This window comes from Lepidochelys olivacea (assembly GCF_965140295.1).
Source record: "Lepidochelys olivacea isolate rLepOli2 genome assembly, chromosome: 3".
In the NCBI taxonomy this organism is placed as follows: Eukaryota; Metazoa; Chordata; order Testudines; family Cheloniidae; genus Lepidochelys; species Lepidochelys olivacea.
Window position 1 is genome coordinate 159,663,865 of NC_140413.1, and position 23,213 is coordinate 159,687,077.

General features: G+C 42.1%; 1 protein-coding gene across 1 annotated transcript in view; it reads right to left on the bottom strand.

The window, feature by feature from the left end:
• DNAH14 (dynein axonemal heavy chain 14) overlaps positions 1 to 23,213 on the bottom strand; it is a 476,940-nt gene that overhangs the window by 143,329 nt on the left and 310,398 nt on the right. The window contains exons 57-60 of the mRNA XM_084624945.1: positions 19,181 to 19,348; positions 17,515 to 17,685; positions 8,525 to 8,692; positions 4,931 to 5,017 (exon numbers count right to left, since the gene is read on the bottom strand). Coding sequence (XP_084481071.1) covers positions 4,931 to 5,017; positions 8,525 to 8,692; positions 17,515 to 17,685; positions 19,181 to 19,348 — 594 coding nt within the window. The remainder of the gene's footprint in view (positions 1 to 4,930; positions 5,018 to 8,524; positions 8,693 to 17,514; positions 17,686 to 19,180; positions 19,349 to 23,213) is intronic.

Below are 23,213 nucleotides of genomic sequence, written 5' to 3' on the forward strand. Positions count from 1 at the left end.
GCAGGAGGTCCTGGTGAGCATGGAGGTCTATCGGAGGGGGACCTGAGATTGCAGTGCCTGCCACCTCCTCGTCAGGGGAGCAGGAGGAGGAGGCTGCAGGGGGAAGAGGGTCATCCAGGGCCTCTTGCGGGGCTGGGCCTGGCTGTCCTGTGCCAGCTATCTCAGGGCCTGGACCAGGAACTGGTGTTGGGGGAGGTCCTGAAGTGGGGAGGGAAGCCACCACTGTCTCCATGCCTCCCAGGGCGGGCCGACTGGCAGCAGCTTCTGGCACTCATGGCTTGGACGGGGCTGATCGAGAAGCCCTAGACGGAGCACCCTGGGCCTGGTGGTACACCCAGGGCATCCAGAACGGCCACTGAGGGGGCCCTTGAACTGGACCCTGCTCCTGCGCTTGCCAATGCCCAGCCCCCGAGTCCAGGCAGCTATGGTCAAAATGGCAGCGTTCGGAGAAACGCAACCCTGCTTCCGATCCCGAAGAACGAGAAGTGGAACGTGAGGGCCACGGTGGTGTGTAGTGGATCTGCGTCGGGTCACATCTGTGAGGTGAAGGGGAACGGTGCTGCAACGCTGGGGAGCGGTGCTGGAACCTGGACCGGTATTAGGACCTGGAATGGCGCCTGGATCTGGACCTGGGTTGAGATGATGACCGGCGGCGAGAGCAGTGTCGGGTCTGGGATCTGCTCCTTGATGGCGATCAGCAGGCAGATCGGCGCCGCGACTGGGACTGGTGCTAGGAGTCAGAGCGGTTCCACGAGTATGACCGGCGCCACGAATGAGAACGGTGGTGGGACTACGAACGGCAGCGGAAGTGGGAATGGTGCCAAGAACGGGATCAGTGCCATGGCTCGACTGACGGGTGGATTAGGGGCGGCTTGCCTCGGACGGTGCCGCACGTACAAGAACCAGTGCCTTGGCATGAGGCTGAGGGGATGCCGATGCTGTCATGGCAATAAGATCCCTTGCAGCAGCAAAGGTATCCGGCGTGCACGGCAACTGGACCTCAACCACGCTGCGTGTCGGGGAGTCTAGAGGCACCGGACTCAATGGCTCTCCCCTCAGGGCCAGTGTCAACAGTGCCAAAGCCATAAGCTGTGCCCCTAGATGTTCCCCTGTGGGATGAGTCTCCATGGGTGGTTCCAGGGAGACTGGTCTCTGAGGCAGGCCGGCCACCCTTTTCCGGCTTCCGGTGCCGCTTCTGGCCAGGAGAATGGGAGCAGTGCCAGGCTGATGAAGTCGGTTGTGGTGCCGAGGAGCATCGGTGCCGCGGTTCTCGTTCAGAGTCGAACCACGGTGCAGCTCCTACCGCTGCCATTGGGGTGCTGCGCACCGAGGCGCTCGGTGCTGGATCTTGGCACGCCACAGGAGGCTGAGGACTAAGAGCCGCCTCCATGAGGAGCTGTTTTAAATGAAAGTCCCACTCCTTCTTAGTCCGGGGATGAAACCCTTTGCAGTTCCTGCACTTGTCTGCTTGATGAGACTCCCCCAGACCCTTCAGGCAAGAGTCATGGGGGTTGCCTGTTGGCTTAGGCTTAGAGCAGGAACCGCAGGACTTGAATCCTGGAGCCTTGGGCATGAGCCCAAGAGAAAAATCAGGCAGGAGGGGAAACCCCCCGCACCCTCACTAATACTAACTATAACTATCAAGAACTATAACTATTAACTGTAAACTATTAACAAGAAACTATGCTAGGGAGAGTGGAGAGCAACAAAGCAGAACTCCACAGTTCTAACGACCGTTATGGGCAGTAAGAAGGAACTGAGGAGGTGCTGGGTTGGCTGAGGTACATTTCAAGCGCCATGAAGGCGTCACTCCAGGGGGCTCCACAGCCGACCCACTGGGTGTTGCTAGGATAAAAATTCTCCGATGGCCATGCACGCGGTGCGTGCACACCTAACTGGAATCGATATGAACAAGCACTTGAAGAACAAAGCGGCAGGAGACAATCAAATTACAGCAGAAATGCTAAAAGCACTTGATACCATCAACCTAACAAAACTGACAGAACTGTTTAATGAATTCTGAGAAAAAAGGGACGACTCTGCCCAGTAGAAACATGGAGTCATTGTCAGAATATCCCCAAAGGGTGATCTCACTGACTGTAACAACTGGAGAGGAGTTACTCTACTACTCTTTGTTGTAAGGAAAGTCTTCTGTGGTGTGATACCACACAGGATGAAAGAGACAGTGGATCCAAAGCTTAGAAAAGGACAAGCTGGATTCAGGTCCAAGAAATCCTGTGTGCATCATATATTCACGTTAAGGACCATCATAAGAGAAGTTGATAGTAATGAATATAAATCAGAAGATATCAATTTTCTACAATTCCTAAGGGAAGCAAAGGGACACCAGGAGAAATCTATGGCCAGCAACAAGGAGTTTTTAAGCTATACTAGAAACAAAAAGAATCCTAGTAGTGGTACTTGTCCATTACTAAATAGAAAGGGTAGAATTATCAATAATAATGCAGAAAAGGTAGAAGTGTTCAATAAATATTTGTTTTGTATTTGTGAAAAAACAGATGATGTAGTCATAACATACGATGATGATAACACTCTTTCCATTCCACTAGTATCTCAGTAGGATGTTTAATAGTAAGTACTAGAGACTTTTTTTAAATCTGCAGGTCCAGATAACTTGCATCCAAGAGTTTTAAAAGAGCTGGTTGGGGAGCTTGTTGGACCGTTAATGTTGATTTCCAATAAGGCTTGGAATACTGGGAAAGTTCCAGAAGATGAGAATAAAGCTAATGTGCCAATATTTAATAAGGTCAAATGGAATCACCTGAGTAATTTTAAGCCTGTCAGTTTTACATAAGAACATAAGTGATTTCTCACCTGCCATTAATACTTCAATCCCAGGCTACAGAATGGTGCGGATGACATGGGACTCGATTAATAAAGAATTAAAGGGAGGGTAATACAATGAATGCCAATCAAAATGGGTTTGCAGAAAATAGATTCTGTGACACTAACTTGATATCTTTTTTTGATGAAATTACAAGTTTGGTTGAGAAAGGTAATAGTGTTGATATAATATACTTAGGCTTCTGTAAGGCATTAGACAATTTATTTAAAAACTAGAATATAAAATTAACATAGCACACATTAAATGGATTAAGAGCTGAGTAACTGATAGGTCTCAAAATGTAACAGTAAACAAGGAATCATCATCGAACGGGTGTGTTTCTAGTGGGTTCCCACAGGAACTGGTTCTTTGACCTATGCTCATCAACATTTTTATCAATGACCTGGAAGAAAATATATCATCACTGATAAAGTTTGCAGATGACACAAAAATCAGGGAGCAGTAAATAATAGCAGTAAAGAGGATAGATGTAACAAGAACCTTTTAATGTTCACATCATTTAACTTTTAACTTTATTCTAAATTTGCATTCATAGACCAGGATTAGAGTGTAAAGTTTCTAATATAAAAACATTCTAATATGTGTTTTATTAATGTAAATATTTCAGAGTGACACAGAAATTCAACTAAAATCTGGAAAAAAACAATAAACTTCAGGTTTTTCACAATTCAGGCTGGATAACTACTTACTTCTTAATCTCATACTTATTTGACATCCACATCTTTCATCAGCTGTCCCACAAGCCTGAAAAAGCCTGTGTGGTCTGGGGCTGCCCAGCCCCTGTTAGGGAGAACCAGAGCAGGAAAAGTTCCTGGCCTTACTGAAGCATCAGAGGGACCTAAAAACACTGCAGACACCCCCACATACGTACAAAGTGCTGTATAGGAAGTGGAAGGCTTTTGTGCCCTGCTATCACCCAATAGGGGGACTGGTAGCTTCCAGCTGCTGCCTCCACAAAGTTCTTTACAGATGTGGGGGGAAATAATATAAGATTGGAGGAACGGCTACTTGATTCTTCCAGAAGCTTACAGAAGAAGGAGGCAACTGCCTCCAACAAAGACTTCTCAAGGTAAAGGATTCCTGGAGACTTTTGGGGTGATATGGTCATACAGGGAACATGGATGGATGGATAACATATTCGGGGCCAGAATAATTTATTTTAAAATATAATACAAAGATCATCTTATTATCCTAAAGATGGTAACCTCAAAAGATACAAGTGCTAGCTCTGATTTTATCTTACATTATATCAGGCGGAACATGGAAAGATGCTAGAAAGTAATATGGTTTAGGTCAGAGGTGGGCAAACTATGGCCCGTGGGCCACATCTGGCCCACGGGACTGTCCTGCTCAGCTCCTGAGCTCCCGGCCAGGGAAACTAATCCCCGGCTCCTCCCCTGCAGCGCTGCTGCTGCGCCGCCAGTGCTCTGGCCCGCTGCTCCTCCTGGGCAGCGCGGGTGGCGTGGCTGGCTCAAGTGGGGCTGCGAGCTCCTGCTGCTCAGAGCAGCATGGTAAGGAGGTGGGGAGTGGGGGGGGGAGTTGGATAAGGGGCAGGGGGTCCCGGGGGACAGAGGACAGGGAGTGGTTGGATGGGGCGGAGGTTGGATAGGCGTGGAAGTCCCAGGGGGCTGTCAGGGGGCGGGAGTGTGGACAGGGGTTGGGGCAGTCAGGGGACAGGGAGGGGGGGTTGAATAGGGGGTGGGGTTCTGGGGGCTGGTTGGGGTGGGGGGTCCCAAGAGGAGGCAGTCAGGGGACAAGAAGCAGGGGGGTTGGATGGGTCAGGGGTTCTGAGGGGGGCAGCCAGGGGGCAGGAAGTGGGAGGGGGTTGAGAGGGGGTGAGGGCCAGGCCGTTTGGGGAGGCACAGCCTTCCCTACCCAGCCCTCCATACAGTTTTGCAACCCTGATGTGGCCCTCGGGTCAAAAAGTTTACCCATCCCTGGCTTAGGTGAATCTCCTTAGTAAGTACAGCAAATGGACATTCTGCATAAAAATCCACTTCCATTGGGATTCTTACATTTTTTAAATTTAGAATTATGTAAATGTTAAAAAATGAATTTTCTTACTAGCATCATGTGGCCACCTGGTTGCCGAAAGACTCTAGCAGCCCTTGTAGTGTGTTCTACAGCTTCCTTAAAGAACACCATTGAAGTCTGGGGAAGCAAAAAAGACAAGCTCACTTTAATAAGAAAGCAGCTGCACATGGCAAGTGATATTTACAGTAGGTAAGTAAGGGGAAGGGGCTAACCCTGGGAAACATACCAACAAGAACTGGGAGAGACAGCTCAATTCCCATAACTAGAAAAGTTATAATAGATATTTATTTCTTTTCCTTCCTATCCTCTTGACTGCCTCTCTCAAAGTCACTTACAAGAGATCCTCATGCTGCTACCCATATTGCCACTAATGCGCTCTGTCCATTCTACCCAACAATACCCTACTCAGTTTGCAAAAACAAGTGCTATAAATTACAATCTGCTCTCTGTTACAGTGGTGCAGCCCCAATGAAGTTAATTAGCATTATAACCATGTATGTGAGAGGATGATTTAGTGTCATGTGGACAGAGTGGATTTACAGTAGTGCAGAAGAAGATGGATGGACTAACTGCAGTGGGGACAACCAAAATGACCAAAAATCTCTTGCTCCTTGACTCTCTTCAGTGAGCTTCGTGGTCAGCAGAGGGGATTACTTTTTGGGAAATGGAGGGAGATGAGGCGGGGAGGGAAGTTTATGGAAGTATCACTATATGAACCAGTGAGGTAGTCACTAAAAACAAATTGTTAGAACTCCAGAAGATCTTAGGCAGAGATAATTAACTAGTTTATATAAGGCACCAAACCTTTGCCCCAAATTTTTATGATTTAGTAAAGCTTTTCTCCTCATTATTTTTCAATTTTGTGCAGCATCAGGGCACAGTCCTGATCTCACTGATGTCAGTGGTAAAATTTCTATTAACTGAAATGGGGCCAGGATGTCACCCCTGAGCTTGGGACAGGAAGCAAATTCACTGAAATACTTTGTGAAAGACTGTAATTCTTGCCTGATCAGAAGCAAAAATAGACTTGCTTAACTTTTAGTTAATGAAGATGTTGGTGTGGAAATTTCCTTGGTTTTTGTTTTTTAAATGTGTTGAAACTATTGTGGGGATAGCAATGGTCTATGGGGAACAGGGAGGCAACATCTGAAAATAGGAGCACATAGCAGAGTTAGACATATCTGCTGACTTCTTTGGGCAGAAATAAAACTTGTGATGATGGTTAGCCAAATAACTTGTCTTCTGATTAATTTTTAAATTTAAAAAAGAAGCCTGTGGCTGAGATGTGATGCTAATATAGTGTTTATTATTTTGAAAAAAATATATACTTCAATATATTGTATATACTTCTGTCCGTACCAGTATGCAAGTAAGTATGCAACTATTAATTTCAACTTGAGCATATCTGCAGGCAGAATTTGGTCTGTATACCATATAACAGCCATGACGCAAGCAAATAAGCAAATAAGTTGATGTTTACCCCTTTGCCTGTTCTCACTAAAAAACTCTGGTCTGCACCCGGCTATCTCTTGCAAGTAATATAGCAACCTCCTCCTATCTAGCTCTAAGCCTTGCTCTTTTCCCTTCTCCAATCAATTCAATATGCTACAGCTAAATTATTCTTCCTTGCTGTCCATGTCAATTGTCTCTATCACTCAATTTATTCTAGTTCCTTATCCTCACTTTCAAGACTCTACATGTTGCCATCCTAACCTACATCTCAGCACTTATTTCTCCCTATTCCTCTTTTTATTTGGCACTCTGCCAACCCCACTCTTTTTAATGGCCTCAGCACTGCTTCTCCCCTAACAGCATGCTGGGAGCTTGTGGGAAGCTGTGCTCTACAGCATACAGGAGACACGAACACCATATACAAGTCTGACAAATCAACTCCAACTATGGTGTAACCATATCAGAGTATCTCTGAATTTGGGGAACTCTGCACTGACATGTACAGAGATGTGAAGGCAGACTTTGTGCTATGGATCATTGGTAACAATTCAGTTAGTGAAATTCTCTGGTAACACTTTTAAAGTGTATTATTACTTATTAAATTAATAAGAAAAGAGGTCCTATTTTAAGGCTTTAAGAGACATTTCATTAATAGTGAGAATAGGAAAGTAAAGATAACTCCATTACGACACTGTAAAACTATTCTGGTGACAAAAATAATGAAATGTTGTCATGCATTTTTCATATAATGTTGTCCTTTGGCAACATTAAACATTTATTTAACATTAAAAATGTTAAATTAAGAAAGGCTAGCATTGTTTAACTTTCAATTGGGGAAAAGGAGGGATTTTTTAAAAAAAATACTGTTTTAATTTAAAATCTAGTTTTGACATTATTTCTCGTCTCACTGAGTTGATTCATAACGAGTGGTTGGTAGAAAGAAGGATAAGACCACATGCCATATGGTAAGTAGGCTTTGAAATTGGAGGCTAAACTAATGAAATACTTTTTCTTATGATAGCTTCTATGATTTAGTGGATTTCATATTATTCTTTTTGAGTAGGGAGAGTTTAACTTTGTCTAGTGATGGTCAGTAACACACATTTCAGAGTAGCAGCTGTGTTAGTCTGAAGCTTTTCTGTTGCAAAATTGCCACCCTTAAATCTTTTACTGATTGGCTGGAGAGGTTAAAGTGTTCTCCTACCGGTTTTTGAATGTTATGATTCCTGATGTCAGATTTGTGTCCATTTATTCTTTTGTGTAGAGACTGTTCGGTTTGGCCAATGTACATGGCAGAGGGGCATTGCTGGCACATATCACATTGGTAGATGTGCAGTGAACGAGCCCCTGATGGCGCGGCTAATGTGATTAGGTCCTATGATGGTGTCACTTGAATAAATACGTGGACAGAGTTGAATCGGGCTTTGTTGCAAGGATAGGTTTCTGGGTTAGTGTTTTTGTTGTGTGGTATGTGGTTCTGGTGAGTATTTGCCTCAGGTTGGGGGGCTGTCTGTAAGCGGGGACTGGTCTGTCTCCCAAGATCTGTGAGAGTGAGGGATCATTTTTCAGGATAGGTTGTAAATCTTTGATGATGGGTCAGTAACACAGTTTCGTTGGTGAGAGACTATTTATTTATAGGCTTATATTGGTGCTCATCATATAGTACCTGTGTGTGTCCCATACTTTAATGAATTTATCTGCACAGAATCCTTGTGCCATGTTCCAGAAGGGAAACTGAGACCAGAGAGAATAAGTGATCTGTCTAAAGTCATCATGGAAGTCTGATACCAGAGCTAGAAATAGAACCCAGATCTCCTGAATCTCAGTCCAGTGCATTAACCATAAGATCATCCTTGAAAATAATAAAACACAAATAAGTAGCTCTCCTGGACTACATTTTCAAGTAAAACACATCTGGGCACCTGCCATGCTTGCAAAATTCACACTTGTGTACTTAAATACTCACCGCTTGCAGAAATCAAGTAACTGGGTACTATAATCATTATCCAGATTGCACGTACAAATGTAAACTAGGTATATTATTTTTTTATCACAACTTACATGCCTATACTTGAAAAAACAGCATTTTGGCATGCTCAAAATATTTCTAAAATGTTCTCTTCAGAATTTTAGTTTAATAGCTACAGATAACAAGCCATCTGTTTTCTATACCTTAGAATTCATTGAATTCATTTTCATTTGGAATTCTTCCAAGACAGAAACAAGTTTTTTATAGTTAGTGATATTTTGATAGATTTTACTTCCAAGAGATGTGTTCATATCCAGAAAATCCACAAAGATGGTAGACTCCTCCATCAATTTTTCTTTGGTCCATGTGATCTATTAAAAATACAGTTCAACCTATTAATCTCACTATTTTATATGTTAGAAAGCAATGTTCACTGCTGCTCATAAATCAAATGGTAGTTCTGCCTATTATTGTTTCCCCACAGTTCTCATTATTAGACCCTCATTTCAGTTGCTCATAACTTTGCCATATTTAACTGTTTGGATTGAAATTGTCCCTACTGGATATCTGTCTAATGATGATTTTTTTTTTAAATTTTCAGCTAGAAGGGTCCAGCCATTTCTGTGAATGAAATTAGGGAAAGTACATTATTTTTGTCATGTTAAATTGGTGACCTTTTCTTCTCAAAGATCTAGTGCCTCCATGCTTTGGAGCAGGAACTTTAAATTTCGCAGGTGGTGTTTTGTGTCAAGGATTTACCTTTTCCTGTTACTTTAAAAATCCATCCAAATTTGACAGAGTTATAAATCTCTGAAAAATCTCAGGTTGCACTTGCTCAGTAGAATTTAGAAGATAAAATCTCTGAAGATTCTATCCTCAGTGAACATGCTCCAGCCCCTCACAGCTCCAAGCACTGACAAGAGTGCGCACATGATAACCTCACAGAGTGAAGGAGCATGCCTGTAAATGCTGCTCTCAGCTTTTCTGTGATAGAGTAGGGTGAGACACCAGAACTGAGAGCATGAAGACTGTCTCTCGTGTGCTCTCAATGAGGCCCTTTCTGGCTGCCACGCAGTGTTGAGAAAGAAGAGGCCTGACTGGACTGTAGAAGAGACTAAAGTCAGACCAGGGAAGATGGAAAGAAATAGGTTAGGACAAGGATCCTAGTGAGACTGGGACTGGGCGGGGGGTGTGGGAGGAGGGAATGTAACTCCCTGGGGGAACCAGGTGAGGAAGTTTGAGACTGGAACTGATTGGACAAAGACTGGGACAAAGAGCTTGTGGGGAGAGGGAAAACTATGACTGGCTGTGCAAGCAGACTAGGAGCTGGGGTGGAGACTGAGATTGGAAGCTGATGAGGAAAATATGGGTGGATGACTGGGAACCAGTTGGCAGTGGGAAGAGGGCACTAAGATCAGAAAAGATAATGGAGGAGAGATGGGGCTGGCTGGACAATAAGACCGGGAGCCTTTGTATGTGTTTGTGTGTGTGTGTGGGGGGGGTGTGAAACAAGGGTGGTAGGAAGACGGGACACAGATGAGAATCCAGGTTATGGGGAAAAGAACTGAGGTTGACTGGGCAAAGGGCCTGGGACAGGTTGCTGTGGGGGATGGGAGACTGAGATTAGATGAGGACCTGATGGAAGCAGACTGGGAGCCAGTGGGGGGAGGAACAGAGTAAAGACTGGAGGCTGGTTCAGGAGAGGGGAGCGATCAGATGAGGACCCCAGAGGACTGAACTGGGCAAGGATACTGAGACTAGGATGAGATGACTGAGGAGTGGACAGTAGGACCAGGCAGCCAAGGAGAATGGGACTTGGAGAAAAAGCTTTTGGTGGGTAAGTAACAGGATTGTGAGAGGGTCAGTTTGGAAGAGAGGGGCAGAAAGGGTCAAGCAAGAGGGAAACAGGGAAAAATTTCTCTATTAGAGCACATTCCACTCCACAGCCCTGAACAGAATTCAAGATTCTGGAGTCTCTCACCATTCCTTTGCTGTCAGCAAATATATGTGAAACCAACTGAAGAAGTGCATCTCACTCCCTTCTAGAGCTAGTCCATATATAGCATGATGAGCTACTATTGCTATTAGTTACTCAGTTAGCTCAAGAGGCAGAGGTCTGTATAGTGGATATGAAGCTTCCAACCCTGATGATGCAGCATGTGGGTGTCACTATGAAGCTATATGATGAAACTTCCGTTTTTTTCAGGTTTTTTTAAACAAAGGAAATGACACAAAAACTACATTAAAATAACATTATTAAGGTTGCAAAATTAAGCACTCAGAGTTAGGAATGATAGAAATAAGGCTGACTGCATCATAATGCAGGTTCAACGAGGAGTGATCAATGGCTCCATGTCTAGTTGGCAGCTGGTATCAAGTGGAGTGCCCCATGGGTTGGTCCTGGGGCTGGTTTTGTTCAATATCTTCATTAATGATCTGGAGGATGGCGTGGATTGCACCCTCAGCAAGTTTGCAGATGACACTAAATTGGGAGGAGTGGTAGATACGCTGGAGGATAGGGATAGGATACAGAGGGACCTAGACAAATTAGAGGATTGAACCAAAAGAAATCTGATGAGGTTCAACAAGAACAAGTGCAGAGTCCTGCACTTAGGATGGAAGAATCCCATGCACTGCTACAGCCTAGGGACCGAGCGGCTAGGCAGCAGTTCTGCAGAAAAGAACGTAGGGGTTACAGTGGATGAGAAGCTGGATATGAGTCAGCAGTGTGCCCTTGTTGCCAAGAAGGCCAATAGCATTTTGGGATGTATATGTAGGAGCATTGCCATCAGATCGAGCGACATGATCATTCCCCTCTATTAGGCATTGGTGAGGACTCATCTGGAGTACTGTGTCCAGTTTTGGACCCCACACTACAAGAAGGATGTGGAAAAATTGGAAAGAGTCCAGTGGAGGGCAACAAAAATTATTAGGGGGCTGGAGCACATGATTTATGAGGAGACGCTGAGGAAACTGGGATTATTTAGTCTGCAGAGGAGAAGAATGAGGGGGGATTTGATAGCTGCTTACAACTTGAAAGGGGGTTCCAAAGAGGATGGATCTAGACTGTTCTCAGTGGTAGCAGATGACAGAACAAAGAGTAATGGTCTCAAGTTGCAGTGAGGGAGGTTTAGGTTGGATATTAGGAAAACTTTTTCACTAGGAAGGTGGTGAAGCACTGGAATCCGTTACCTAGGGAGGTGGTGGAATCTCCTTCCTTAGAGGTTTTTAAGGCCCGGCTTGACAAAGCCCTGGCTGGGATGATTTAGTTGCTTTGAGCAGGAGGTTGGACTTGATGACCTCCTGAGGTCCCTTTTATTCCTGATGTTCTATGATTCTATAACTCACTATACCAATGAGACTATACCAATGAAACAGACACAGCACGTTAGAATTGTGAAGCCTTTAGCCTATTTTGCCGGTACTGGAGATGGTGAAAAGTGCTGAGCCCCATCCGAAGACCTCTACTCCCCCCTACCCCAGGCAGCAGCCGTCAGTGACTGATTTGCACAGGATTGATGGGAAGGCTCAGATTTTTTCAGGGAAGCCTGAGGTCTTTCAGAGCCAGAAGACCTTTTAGTTCCTGGAGTAGTGTCTCTCATAATCAAAGCACTAGTTGAAACCAAGAAGACTGCTTATTAGGAGAGAGCTCAGAGTCCAAGATACAGACATGGACTTCTCCATGAAAAATAATTTAAAATGGCATCATATATCTTTTCAACATGCTTAGAAAGACAGTTTTAAATAGTACACTTACTAGGTATATGGGTTACTCTGAAATAAGAAGGCATATCGAATGTGCATCATTAGCAAGCACAGCTGTCTTGCATCCTGGGCATATTTTAAGCCTAGGGATTTGCATTCTGCTGTCAGACCTACCCTTGTTATTTAGGCAAGACTGAAAGAAGAAGAGACTCCCAACCCCACCCTTTTTTTTTAAACTCAACGGGCTTAAATGAAACTTAACAACAAACTAATGAACTGATAACTCTTTTTTTTAGACAAAGAAAATGCAGTAGATCTAATCTACCTGGATTTCAGTAGGCATTTCATACAGTTCCACATGGGAAATTATTAGTTAATTTGAAAAGATGGTGTCATAAATATAAAGGGAAGGGTAAACACCTTTAAAATCCCTCCTGGCCAGAGGAAAACCCCTTTCACCTGTAAAGGGTTAAGAAGCTAGGATAACCTCGCTGGCACCTGACCAAAATGACCAATGAGGAGACAAGATACTTTCAAAGCTGGAGTGGGGGAGAAACAAAGGTTCTCTCTGTCTGTGTGATGCTTTTGCCGGGGACAGAACAGGAATGGAGTATTAGAACTTAGTAAGTAATCTAGCTAGATATACATTAGATTCTGTTTTGTTTAAATGGCTGAGAAAATAAGCTGTGCTGAATGGAATATAGATTCCTGTTTTTGTGTCTTTTTGTAACTTATGGTTTTGCCTAGAGGGATTCTCTGTGTTTTGAATCTGATTACCCTGTAAGGTATTTACCATCCTGATTTTACAGAGGTGATTCTTTTACTTTTTCTTCTATTAAAATTCTTCTTTTAAGAACCTGATTGCTTTTTCATTGTTCTTAAGATCCAAGGCTTTGGGTCTGTGTTCACCTATGCAAATTGGTGAGGATTTTTATCAAGCCTTCCCCAGGAAAGGGAGTGTAGGGTTTGGGGAGGATTTTGGGGGGAAAGACGTTTCCAAGCGGGCTCTTTCCTGGTTATATATCAGTTAGACGCTTGGTGGTGGCAGCAATAAAGTCCAAGGTAAAAAGGAAAATAGTTTGTACCTTGGGGAAGTTTTAACCTAAGCTGGTAAAAATAAGCTTAGGGGTTTTCATGCAGGTCCCCACATCTGTACCCTAGAGTTCAGAGTGCGGAAGGAACCTTGAAAGATGGGGATTAATACAAGAATTGAAAAGTGAGTAAGGAACTGGTTAAAGACTACAACAGTTCATACTGAAAGGTAAACTGCTAGGCTTGAGGGAGGCTACTAAGGGAGTTCTTCAGGGAATAGAGTTATGGGAATATCATATAAGATGATCTGGAGGACCTTGAAAACTGGAGTAATAGAAACGGGATGAAATTTAATAGTGCAAAGTCATGCACTAAGGGACTAAGAATTTTTGCTATAAACTGGGGACATATCAATTGGAAGCAACGGAGGAGGAGAAAGACCTGGTTCTACTGGTCGACCACAGGATGACTGTGAGCCACAATGTGATTTGGCTGTGAAAAAGGCTAATGCAATTCTAGGATGTATGAGATGAGGTATTTCCAGTAGCAATACGGATGTGTTATTACCATTATATAGTCATTGGTTCTTCTTTTGTATGACATTTGAAAAGCAACAGGATGGGATTATACTTGAATTTTAAGATTTGAAAGCCATTCTAATGTTTCTGGGATAAGCTGGGTGGATCTTCCTACTACCACCACTGTAAGCGTAAATGGGACAGTTGTTTGTGATGTCACATGATTTGTACCTCACCACAGTCCCAATTTGGTGATTCTTTGATTTTCCATTTGTGGAGGAAATATTCTGACCTGGCGATGAGACCTCATCTGGAATACTGTGTAATTCTGGTCTCCTGTGTTTGAAAAAGATGATTTCAAACTGGAAAAGGTGCAGAGAAGTGCTACTAGGATGATCAGAGGAGACTTAAGGAGCTTTGTTTAGCCTAACAAAATGAAGGCTGAGGGGATATATGATTACTCTCTACAAATACATCAGAGGGATAAGGCAGGGAGAGAAGTTATTTAAGTTAAGCGCCAATGTTGCCACAAGAACAAATGGATCTAAACTAGCCATCAACAAGTTTTGGCTTGAAATTAGACAAAAGTTTCCAACCACCAGAGAAGTGAAGTTTTGGAACAGTCTTCCAAGGGGAGCAGTGGGGGCAAAAAACATAAATGGGTTCAAGACTGAGCTTGGCATGTTTATGGAGTGGATGGTATGATGAGATTGCCTACAATGGCATGTGGCCCACCTGTGACTGATAGTAGCATATATTCCTAATGGCTGGAAATGGGACACTAGATGGGAAGGACTCTAAGTTATTACAGTGAATTCATTCCCAGGTGTCTGGCCGGTGGGTCTTGCCGATATGCTCAGGGTCTAATTGATGGCCATATTTGGGATTGGAAGGGAATTCTACCCCAGTGCAGATTGGCAGAGACCCAGGATGGTGAGTTGTTTTCCTTCCTCTGAAGCATGGGTCATGGGTCACTTGTTGGTTTAAATGTGAGCAAATGGTAACTTGAAGTCTTAATCATGATTTGAGGACTTCAGTTAACTCAGCCAGAGGTTATGGGTCTATTACAGGAGTTGGTGGGTGAGGTTCTGTGACCTACGATGTGCAGGAGGTCAGACTAGATGATCACGATGGTCCCTTTTGGCTTTAAAGTCTGTGACTCTAACTATCTATTACCCTAATTCTAAGCAAGGCGGCAGTAGGACACTAGTTCTGACTTGCTGCCATGGGAGGTTAGAAGGAACTGAGTGGCAGGTTGGGGCTTTAGCACTCTTTATAATCTCGCTGTAGGTGGCATGAGGGTGTACAAGGTGCATGGACACCACTAATGGACACTGCGGACTAAAAGATGCACAAGATGCATACACCTTCAGTGGGATCTGTGTAGACAGTTGCTTGAAGAAGAAATTGCTCTTTGCTGCTTACAGGACTAGTTTAATCCATTCAGCTCTCATGTTTAGATTCAATTAAGTGTTCAACCATTAAGACCATTTCAAATAAAGAAAGTATTTTTGTCATTCAAGAGTGCCTTTGACAAGAAATAGTGTATTCTAAGGACAGCATCTTTATCATTTTGCAGCAAAATACAGAAATTTAGCATGGCTGGCTGGCTGTAACTTGTAATGCTGTTTTTCTCTTGAGCATTACGGTTTTTTTTGCTAGCATCTTTAAAAAAGGATTTGAAATAAAGGGTATACAAATCAACAATGTATTGTATGTTCTCTAGCATTTAAAATGAAATCTTTACTTTGTAAATGACAATCACTTCTCACCAATACTATCAATTTATTATAGATGTATGGCAAACAGATGACTACTCTATTTTGCATTTATATCTCTATCAATTGATCAGTATTTTTTTTTAAATGTTCACTGTATTTATTAAAATGTTCACTATTCTATTTTAGGAGATTTGTAACTCCCAAACCACACATATTAAAATAAAAACGTTCCTGTATTTGGTTTACAAAACCTGATGCAATTGTAGGCATACATTTTGTTCTGTGTGTAACCCACCAACTTGGTACAGCTAACACAAGTTCTAGACATAAGATCGGTCTCCTTCCAGGGAAAAACAAACATATTGTAATCCATCACAACCTATTTGAAGGGACATGGTGAAGACTGATAGGCCATGAAACTGATTTACCTTGGTAATAATCCTATCAAAAATGACTGATCTTCCAGATGTTTTCTGTGCATTTCAATTTCCAATTAACTTTTGCAAATGCAAGAAAACATTTAAAAATACTGTAGCATGCAACTTTTCAGACACACACACACACACAACATAACATGCAGTCTATTAGAGAAAAACTACAAGAGAAATATTTCAATGATTAGTTGTTTATCATTAATTCCCTGGTGACTTACATATTACTAATTACATTTGATTCTTCCTGTAAAACTGCTTTCTTCAACTTGCCACGTTCAAAACATGGTACAACCTTAGAAGCCGACAATCTGCCTAATGTTGAACGTGGTTAAATATAAAACAGTGAAATGTGTCTTGCAGTTGGAGTTGTTTTTGTTCTTGCAAACTGTTATCGGATAGCTAGTTAAACTCCAATGGCCAGTTCTTCAGCTGGTGTAAATTGATGTAGCTCTACCGAGGTCAATGGGGCTGCACCAATTTAAGGCAGCCAATGTTAATCTGGCACCAGATGTTAAAGGCATGTTAATGCCTTGGAAGGCTATATTTAGCACTGTGCTAATAATTGGTCAAATTGTGAAGTTATTTGAAAAATACAGCATTTCATCTTGGATTATGATCTTGTCAAATCTCATAGACTAAGCAGGGTTAAGCCAAGTTGATATCTGTAAGGCCTGGTCTACACTGGGGGGGGGGGGTGGATCGATCTAAATTACGCAACTTCAGCTATGAGAATAGCATAGCTGAAGTCGACGTATCTTAGATCGACTTAGAATTATTTACTTTGCATCCTCGCAGCACGGGATCGATGGCCGCCGCTCCCCGTCGACTCCGCTTCCACCTCTTGCCATGGTGGAGTTCCGGAGTCGACGGCAGGGCGATCGGGGATCAATTTATCGTGTCTACACTAGACACGATAAATCAATCCGATAGATCGATCACTACCCGCTGATCCAGCGGGTAGTGTAGACGTGGCCTAAGCGTGTACACTATGGAAAACTGAGTGACATAGGAAGCAGTGTTGGTGTTTTTTATAAAATAATTCCTCTTTGAATAAATTCACAACAAAAAATGTGTTGCACAATATTTTAAACATTCCTAAATTGCTACAGACTGAAAACATTCATACTTTGCTTCAAATTCATATTTCCTGACAGCAAGTTAAACAGATATAAATACACTACAATACAGTACATAAATGGGAGAGTGTATATTATTGTCGTTCCTGGCTTCATTTTTTAATTTTTAGCACCTAAAGCAAAGTATGGTGAGATATTTCCTTATTTTTCCAGATAAATTTCAGCGGAAAATGATCTTCTCACCTGGATGTAGAGAAATATTTCTTCTTTATCAACAGAAAGCTTTACGTGTTATCAAATTCCAGTATGCTTGCTTCTGCTCATCTCCAACTGTGGTAAAAGGTGGAGAAAGCCCTCTCTCCCCCCTCCCTTTTTTTACCCACACAGGGTGAGATAGAATCAGTCATCTAATAATTAAGTGCCCAATCCTGCAAGCCTTTTCACATGGAACTCCCTCTGAAATCAGCAGGAGTTCTGTATATGCAGGATTGAGGACCAGGCTAACTTTTTTAACTTCAGGCCAAATTCTGCTCTTAGTCACACAGGATTTATACTGGTGTGAATGAGAGCAGATCATGGCCCTTAATTTATACATCTATGATAACTATTCTTTTTTATAACTAAGGAAGTTTTCCAAAAGGGCCTAAAACAAATGCACAAAATATTCTTCTTCTTAAAAATGTCTAAAGAAAAATGCACATATTTACCTTAAAATAGTTATTGAGTTCATTTGAGAGAAACTGATAAAAAATCTCTCTTTCAGCAGATTCAATCAGGCGATCATGGAATACTCGGGTTGTTTCATGCACAAAGAGAAGAGCTGCAGTTTCTTTTGAGACAATAACAGACCTGTGGGCTTGCAACAACCCCTGGAGCACCTGTTAGCAATTTTAGTATACAATGTTTATATGAAGTTTTAAATTAATTGGATTACTAAAAGAGATCCTGTTATATTTATTTTGAAACTACCATATATTGTATTAAGCTTTATCAACAGTAGTATCATACATTTTAATCAGAACTAAAGCATTCAAATATCTCTTACTTAAGCTATGTATTTTCTTCCCCTGCACATGCATTCAAGGGAGCAGGAGAGCACAAGAAGCCTACCTTGTACCTCCCACACAGAGGATGGTAACATGACAGTTCCTGGCCCATGACCATGGTTACAACATCATGCTATCCAGGGAAGGTGGGAGGACATGAAACAAAGTGCACATTGCATCCTCTATAAGATGTAGCAGCAGGTGTATCTTCCCTAGGCATCAGGAACTATAGAAAAGATTGTGCCTCTTGAGGCACAGTGGGTCCAGGAGTCCTAATGGAGTGGCAAAGCTCACCACAAGCCCTACCACAGGGCTGTTGGTATAAGCCAGATGACCACCCATATTTGGTCAGCCATAAGCATAAGCAATGCAAGTGGCTGCCCGGGGTACCTTTTGCAATGTTGAATAATTTGCAACACACAGAGCTTACATGATCCAACTTTCCATACATACTAGGAATAGAAGCAACTCCTGACCTAATAATTTCCCCTTCCCCATCTTCCCTGGCAGCATGAGGCCCTGAAAATTCCTTAAATATCTCTTGTTTGAGTTCCATTACTGTAGGATACTGTAGTATTTTATTTTATAAGAAATACCACACTTGCTGAAATCACAATTTATTGAAATTTTTAATAGTACACGAAAATGTTTTTATATTTGTAGATCATGCACAACAGGGACTGATGTATATGCTCAGCCTTGATTCAAACTTTAATCTTTTCAGTAAATGAATATACTTAAAGGGTTACTTGAGCCCTGGTATAAGTGGAAGTTCAACTTAACTGAAGTCAAAAGAGTTGTGCTGACATGTAGCAGGGCTGAAAATGGCCAAAATTATTTAGTTCCTAGATATTTGTTTCTAATGTTAACACATCTTTTTATGGAAGGAAATAAAGATAAGATACAACAGTATATACCAGTGCACAAGTAAGTGAGATATAGATTAGTATATAGTGCTCATGGTATGGCCACTCTGGTAGGCAGCAACAAATACTTTTAAAATGAACAATTTGTAGTCTGAAGGAGACCATCCCATTCCGCCCTCTATTTTCTTCTTTTTATTAATAATTATTTCTGAGTGATCTTGGCAATTCTAAAAGCAAAGACTGGATTATATGGAAATCTCTAAATTTATTTTCCTTGTTTGTCATAAACCAAATTGAAACTATCATAGGACTCCAGATAGCAAGACTAATTTAATAATCTAACTCCAAGAACCAAGCTCAATTCAATAGACAAAATTATATATGCTCTTGCTTGTTCACTATGCACAAAAATTGAGAATACTTTTATGGCAATCTGAAATGTCTAGTGCAGTATAACACACCTTGAAGAGATCTCGTAGATTAAATGTATAGTGACACTTAGCTGGCGTTGGGAGCATGCTGCGGCACATATTATAGTATACAGCTATGGAAGAGGAAGTTAGAAAGTCATTGCATTTCCGAACCTCAGATAAGAATCTGTTGTTATACAGGTATGTTCCCAGATGAACCTAAAGAAGAAAAATGTATATGATTTAGTTACCACTTCTTAAGAAAAGTTTAAGCATATTGCTAACTGCTGAAATATAACAAAATTTATAAGACAAAAAGCAGCAATTTTCATTATTATTTTAACAGGAAAAGACACTCTTACTTACCTGCACAGTAACTTTGGTTCTTCAAGATGTGTTGCCCACTGCTGGTCTATGTGTCCAGTGCATTTGAGCAAGAGACTTTTGGTCAGCAGTACCTGTTCGGGTGAGGGATGTGCCCTGGGGGTCCTCATGCCTCCAACTGAGGGCATAAAACACTAGGCCACTCAAAGTGCCCCCCAGTTCCTTCATCACTGAAATCCTTATGAAAATAGACTCCACAGTAGCAGGGATGTAGGGGATGTTGTGGAATGTGTGTGTACAGGCAAGTAACTGTTTCTTCTTTGAGTGCATGTCCACATATATATATTCCACTGTTGATGACACCCAAGCAGTAGACATGTTGGAAGTGGGAACCAGGAGTCTTTTAAAACAAAGACTATAGAACTTCTTTCCCAAAGTTCACATCACCTCTAGATACAGCCCCACATTCACTCAGCATTACACCATTGTGGAAGTAAGACCTACCAATGTCCACAGTAGGAACATTCCTTAGAGAGAGTGAGCAGTTTGAGCTATAGTAGAACAGGCAGTAATCCTAGGGAGTGGACTTGCATTAGCCAGTTTGTAACAAATTTTGTTGCACAGTGAGATCCAGTTTTAGATTCTGTGAGCCACAACAGTCTGACCATTCATTGTCTCTGCATATATAACAAAGAGCCCGAGAGACATTCTGAATGGTTTCATCCTATCTATGTAAAAGGAAAGTGCCCTATAGATCTCTAAAGAATGCCGTTTCTCGTCACCCTTGTGAGTTTGGGATTTCAGGAAAAAACATCAGCAGATGAATGACCTGATTTCAAATGAAAATCAAAAACCACCTTCAGTAAGTTTTTGGAACAGACCTTTAATGAGACATTATCTTTATGGAAGACACTATACAGATGTCCTGCCATCAGGTACAGTAACTCCTCTAATCTCCTTGCTAATGCTATTGCCAACAAAATGCTGTCTTTGCTGGTAAGTGAAATAGACCAAGGTGGAATCATGAGACCTGCCAGGACTAAATTAAGCTCCCAGGAAGGGACTGGTTTTCCTACTGGGGGATAAACCCCTATCAGACCTTTTAAAAATCTTGCTACCATAGGGTGGGAAAAAAACCAAATCTTTAATGAATGAGAGAGTGAATAGCAAAGATGGCTGCTAACTGAACCTTCATCAAACTAATTTACAGGACTGAATTTTTTGAATTCCAGGAATTATTCTAATATGTCTAAGACCTGAGCTGTGGAAGGAGATAATTGATGATGATGAAGCCATATCGAAAATCTCTTCCATTTAGCCAGGTAAGTATTCCTAGTAGAGTCTTTCCTACTTTCACTGAGAATGTTCCGTACATAGCCAGACAGACTTTCTGATGAATTAACCATTCAATCGTTCAATGCTGTGAGGTGCAGAGTGCAAAGAAACTTGACCATGACTCAAAGATTATGCCTCAGAGTAACAGTAAGGTGTTGGAAGGTTGAATGGATGAGGTTTGAAGGTCTAAGTACCAAAACTGTGTTGGCCACACCTGGGCTATTAATATGATATGGCTACTTCCTGTTTGAATTTTCTTATGGTTCTAGGAATCAGCAGGATCGGAGAAAATACCTACAGATGTTCCAAAGACCATGAAATCAGGAATGTATTGGAAACTGACCCTGAACTCTGTCTTCCTTTGCAACAGAAACAATGACATTTCTTGTTTTCTTTAATAACAAACCGATCTATGGTGGGAAAACCGTATTCACTGAAAATCACTTGAAACGCCTCATCTTTTAGAGTCCATTTGTGATTGTTGATTAATTTTATGCTGAGGTTATCTGTCAGAACATTCTGCACTCTGGGGAGATCAGATGCCTTGAAAGTGACCCGATGACGAATGTAGAAGTTCCAGACGTACCTCCTCCTGACTCAACTGAGTGGATTCTGACCTGCCTTGTTAGTTCAGGTAAAACATTGAAGCCGTACTGTATGTTCTAATCTTTATGGTGAGACCCTTGATGAATGGTAGGAAGACTTTGCAAGCTCAATAAATGGCTCCCAGCTTTAGGATGTATAAATGAAAAGCTGATTCCTGAGCTGTCCACAAGCCTTGTGTTTGCACATCATCCAGGTGTGCTCCCCAGCTCAGAGCGGATGTATCTGTTACTAGTGTCTTCAATGGAACTGGAGGAGAGAAAGGGATCACCTTGCAGCATACATTACTGGATCCATCCATCAACTTAATGAAGCCAGGACTCAAGATGCAGTGTGAATTAACATGTCCATGTGATGTTTTCTTGGCTGATACACAAACTTCAACCATCTTTGCATGCAACACAGGTGAAGTCTGGCATGCTGAGTCATGTAAGTGAGGCCAGGTGGTTGAGCAAACTGAGGCAAGATCCTCTAATTGTTCTTAGATAAACCTGCAGATTATTGCATAGGTTGAGCATAATTGGACATTTTTTCTGGAGGCCGATAGGCAATCTGCTATTGTGAAGTCCAGAATGGCCCCAATGCACTCTATTCTTTACACAGGACACAGAACTGACTAGTCATTGTTTATTTTCAGGTCAAATCGAGCAAAGAAAAACTGAATTTGAAGGATATTGTCCAAAACTTGCTGACTGGATTGACCCTCGATTAACCAGTCATCCAGATATGGAAACACATGGATATACAGCCTTCTGAGATCAGCAACTATTACTGATTTAAAGGTGATCTAGATGAGCCCTCCCCATCCCTGAGTGGAGTTGTCTGTCACTAGAGTCTTAGTATGTAGAGGTATAAAGAAGGGTACTGCACTGCACACCTGAGGAGGGTCTTTCCACTAGTTTAATGATGACTTCTTGTGGGATCATAACCATCTAGTCCATAAAGTGTCTGCTGGGTAGACATAGTGATTTCAACCATTCTTACAGAGAGTGTAGGTGAAGTTTGCCATGCTAGGTGACGTAAGTATATGAGGTCAAGTGTGTTAGAAGTCTGAGACATGCTTTCACTGATGTTCTTGGGTGAACTTGAAGTTGACTGATAAGCCCTGCTATAGTCTGGATTCTCTCTTGTGGAATGTAAGCTATCAATATCTGGAGTCTAATAGGATTCCTACGAATTCTGTGCTATGCATCAGTCAGTGTGGATTTTTGCTATTAACTTTGAGATGAAACAAGGCAAAGAACTTTAGAGTTATTTGAACTGAGTCAGTCACCTGTTGTGAAACTCTTCCTCAAATCAGTCAGTTGTTGAGGTAAGGATACATCTGGATTCCTTATTTACCTGGATGAGTTGCCTGTACTTCAAGGCACTTGGTGAAAACTCTTGGTGCTGTACATAGACCAAAGGGCAGAGCCGTATTCTGATAGTGGAATGTTCCTAAAGGAAATTGAGGTATTTCTGTGGGTTGGGTGAATAGATATATGGAAGCAGGCATTTTATAGGTGAAGAGCCAAACCAGTCCAAACCAAACCAGTCCTGATGATCTAATGCAGGAATTTATGGAGGCTAGAGTCACCATCCTGAATTTGAAACAATGGATGAACATTTTGAGGCACTGAAGGTCCAGAATAAGCCACCAACCCCTTGTTCTTCTTTGGGATCAGAAAATAATGTGAATAAAAGCATCTTCCCCTGAAATGTAAGGGCACCTCCTCCTCCACAGTTCCCAGCTATAGAAAGGAGTTTACTTGTTTTAACAGTCTCTTGTGAGAAGGGTCTCTGAAAAAGAACAGGGAAGGGATTGCTTATGATCTCTAGGACC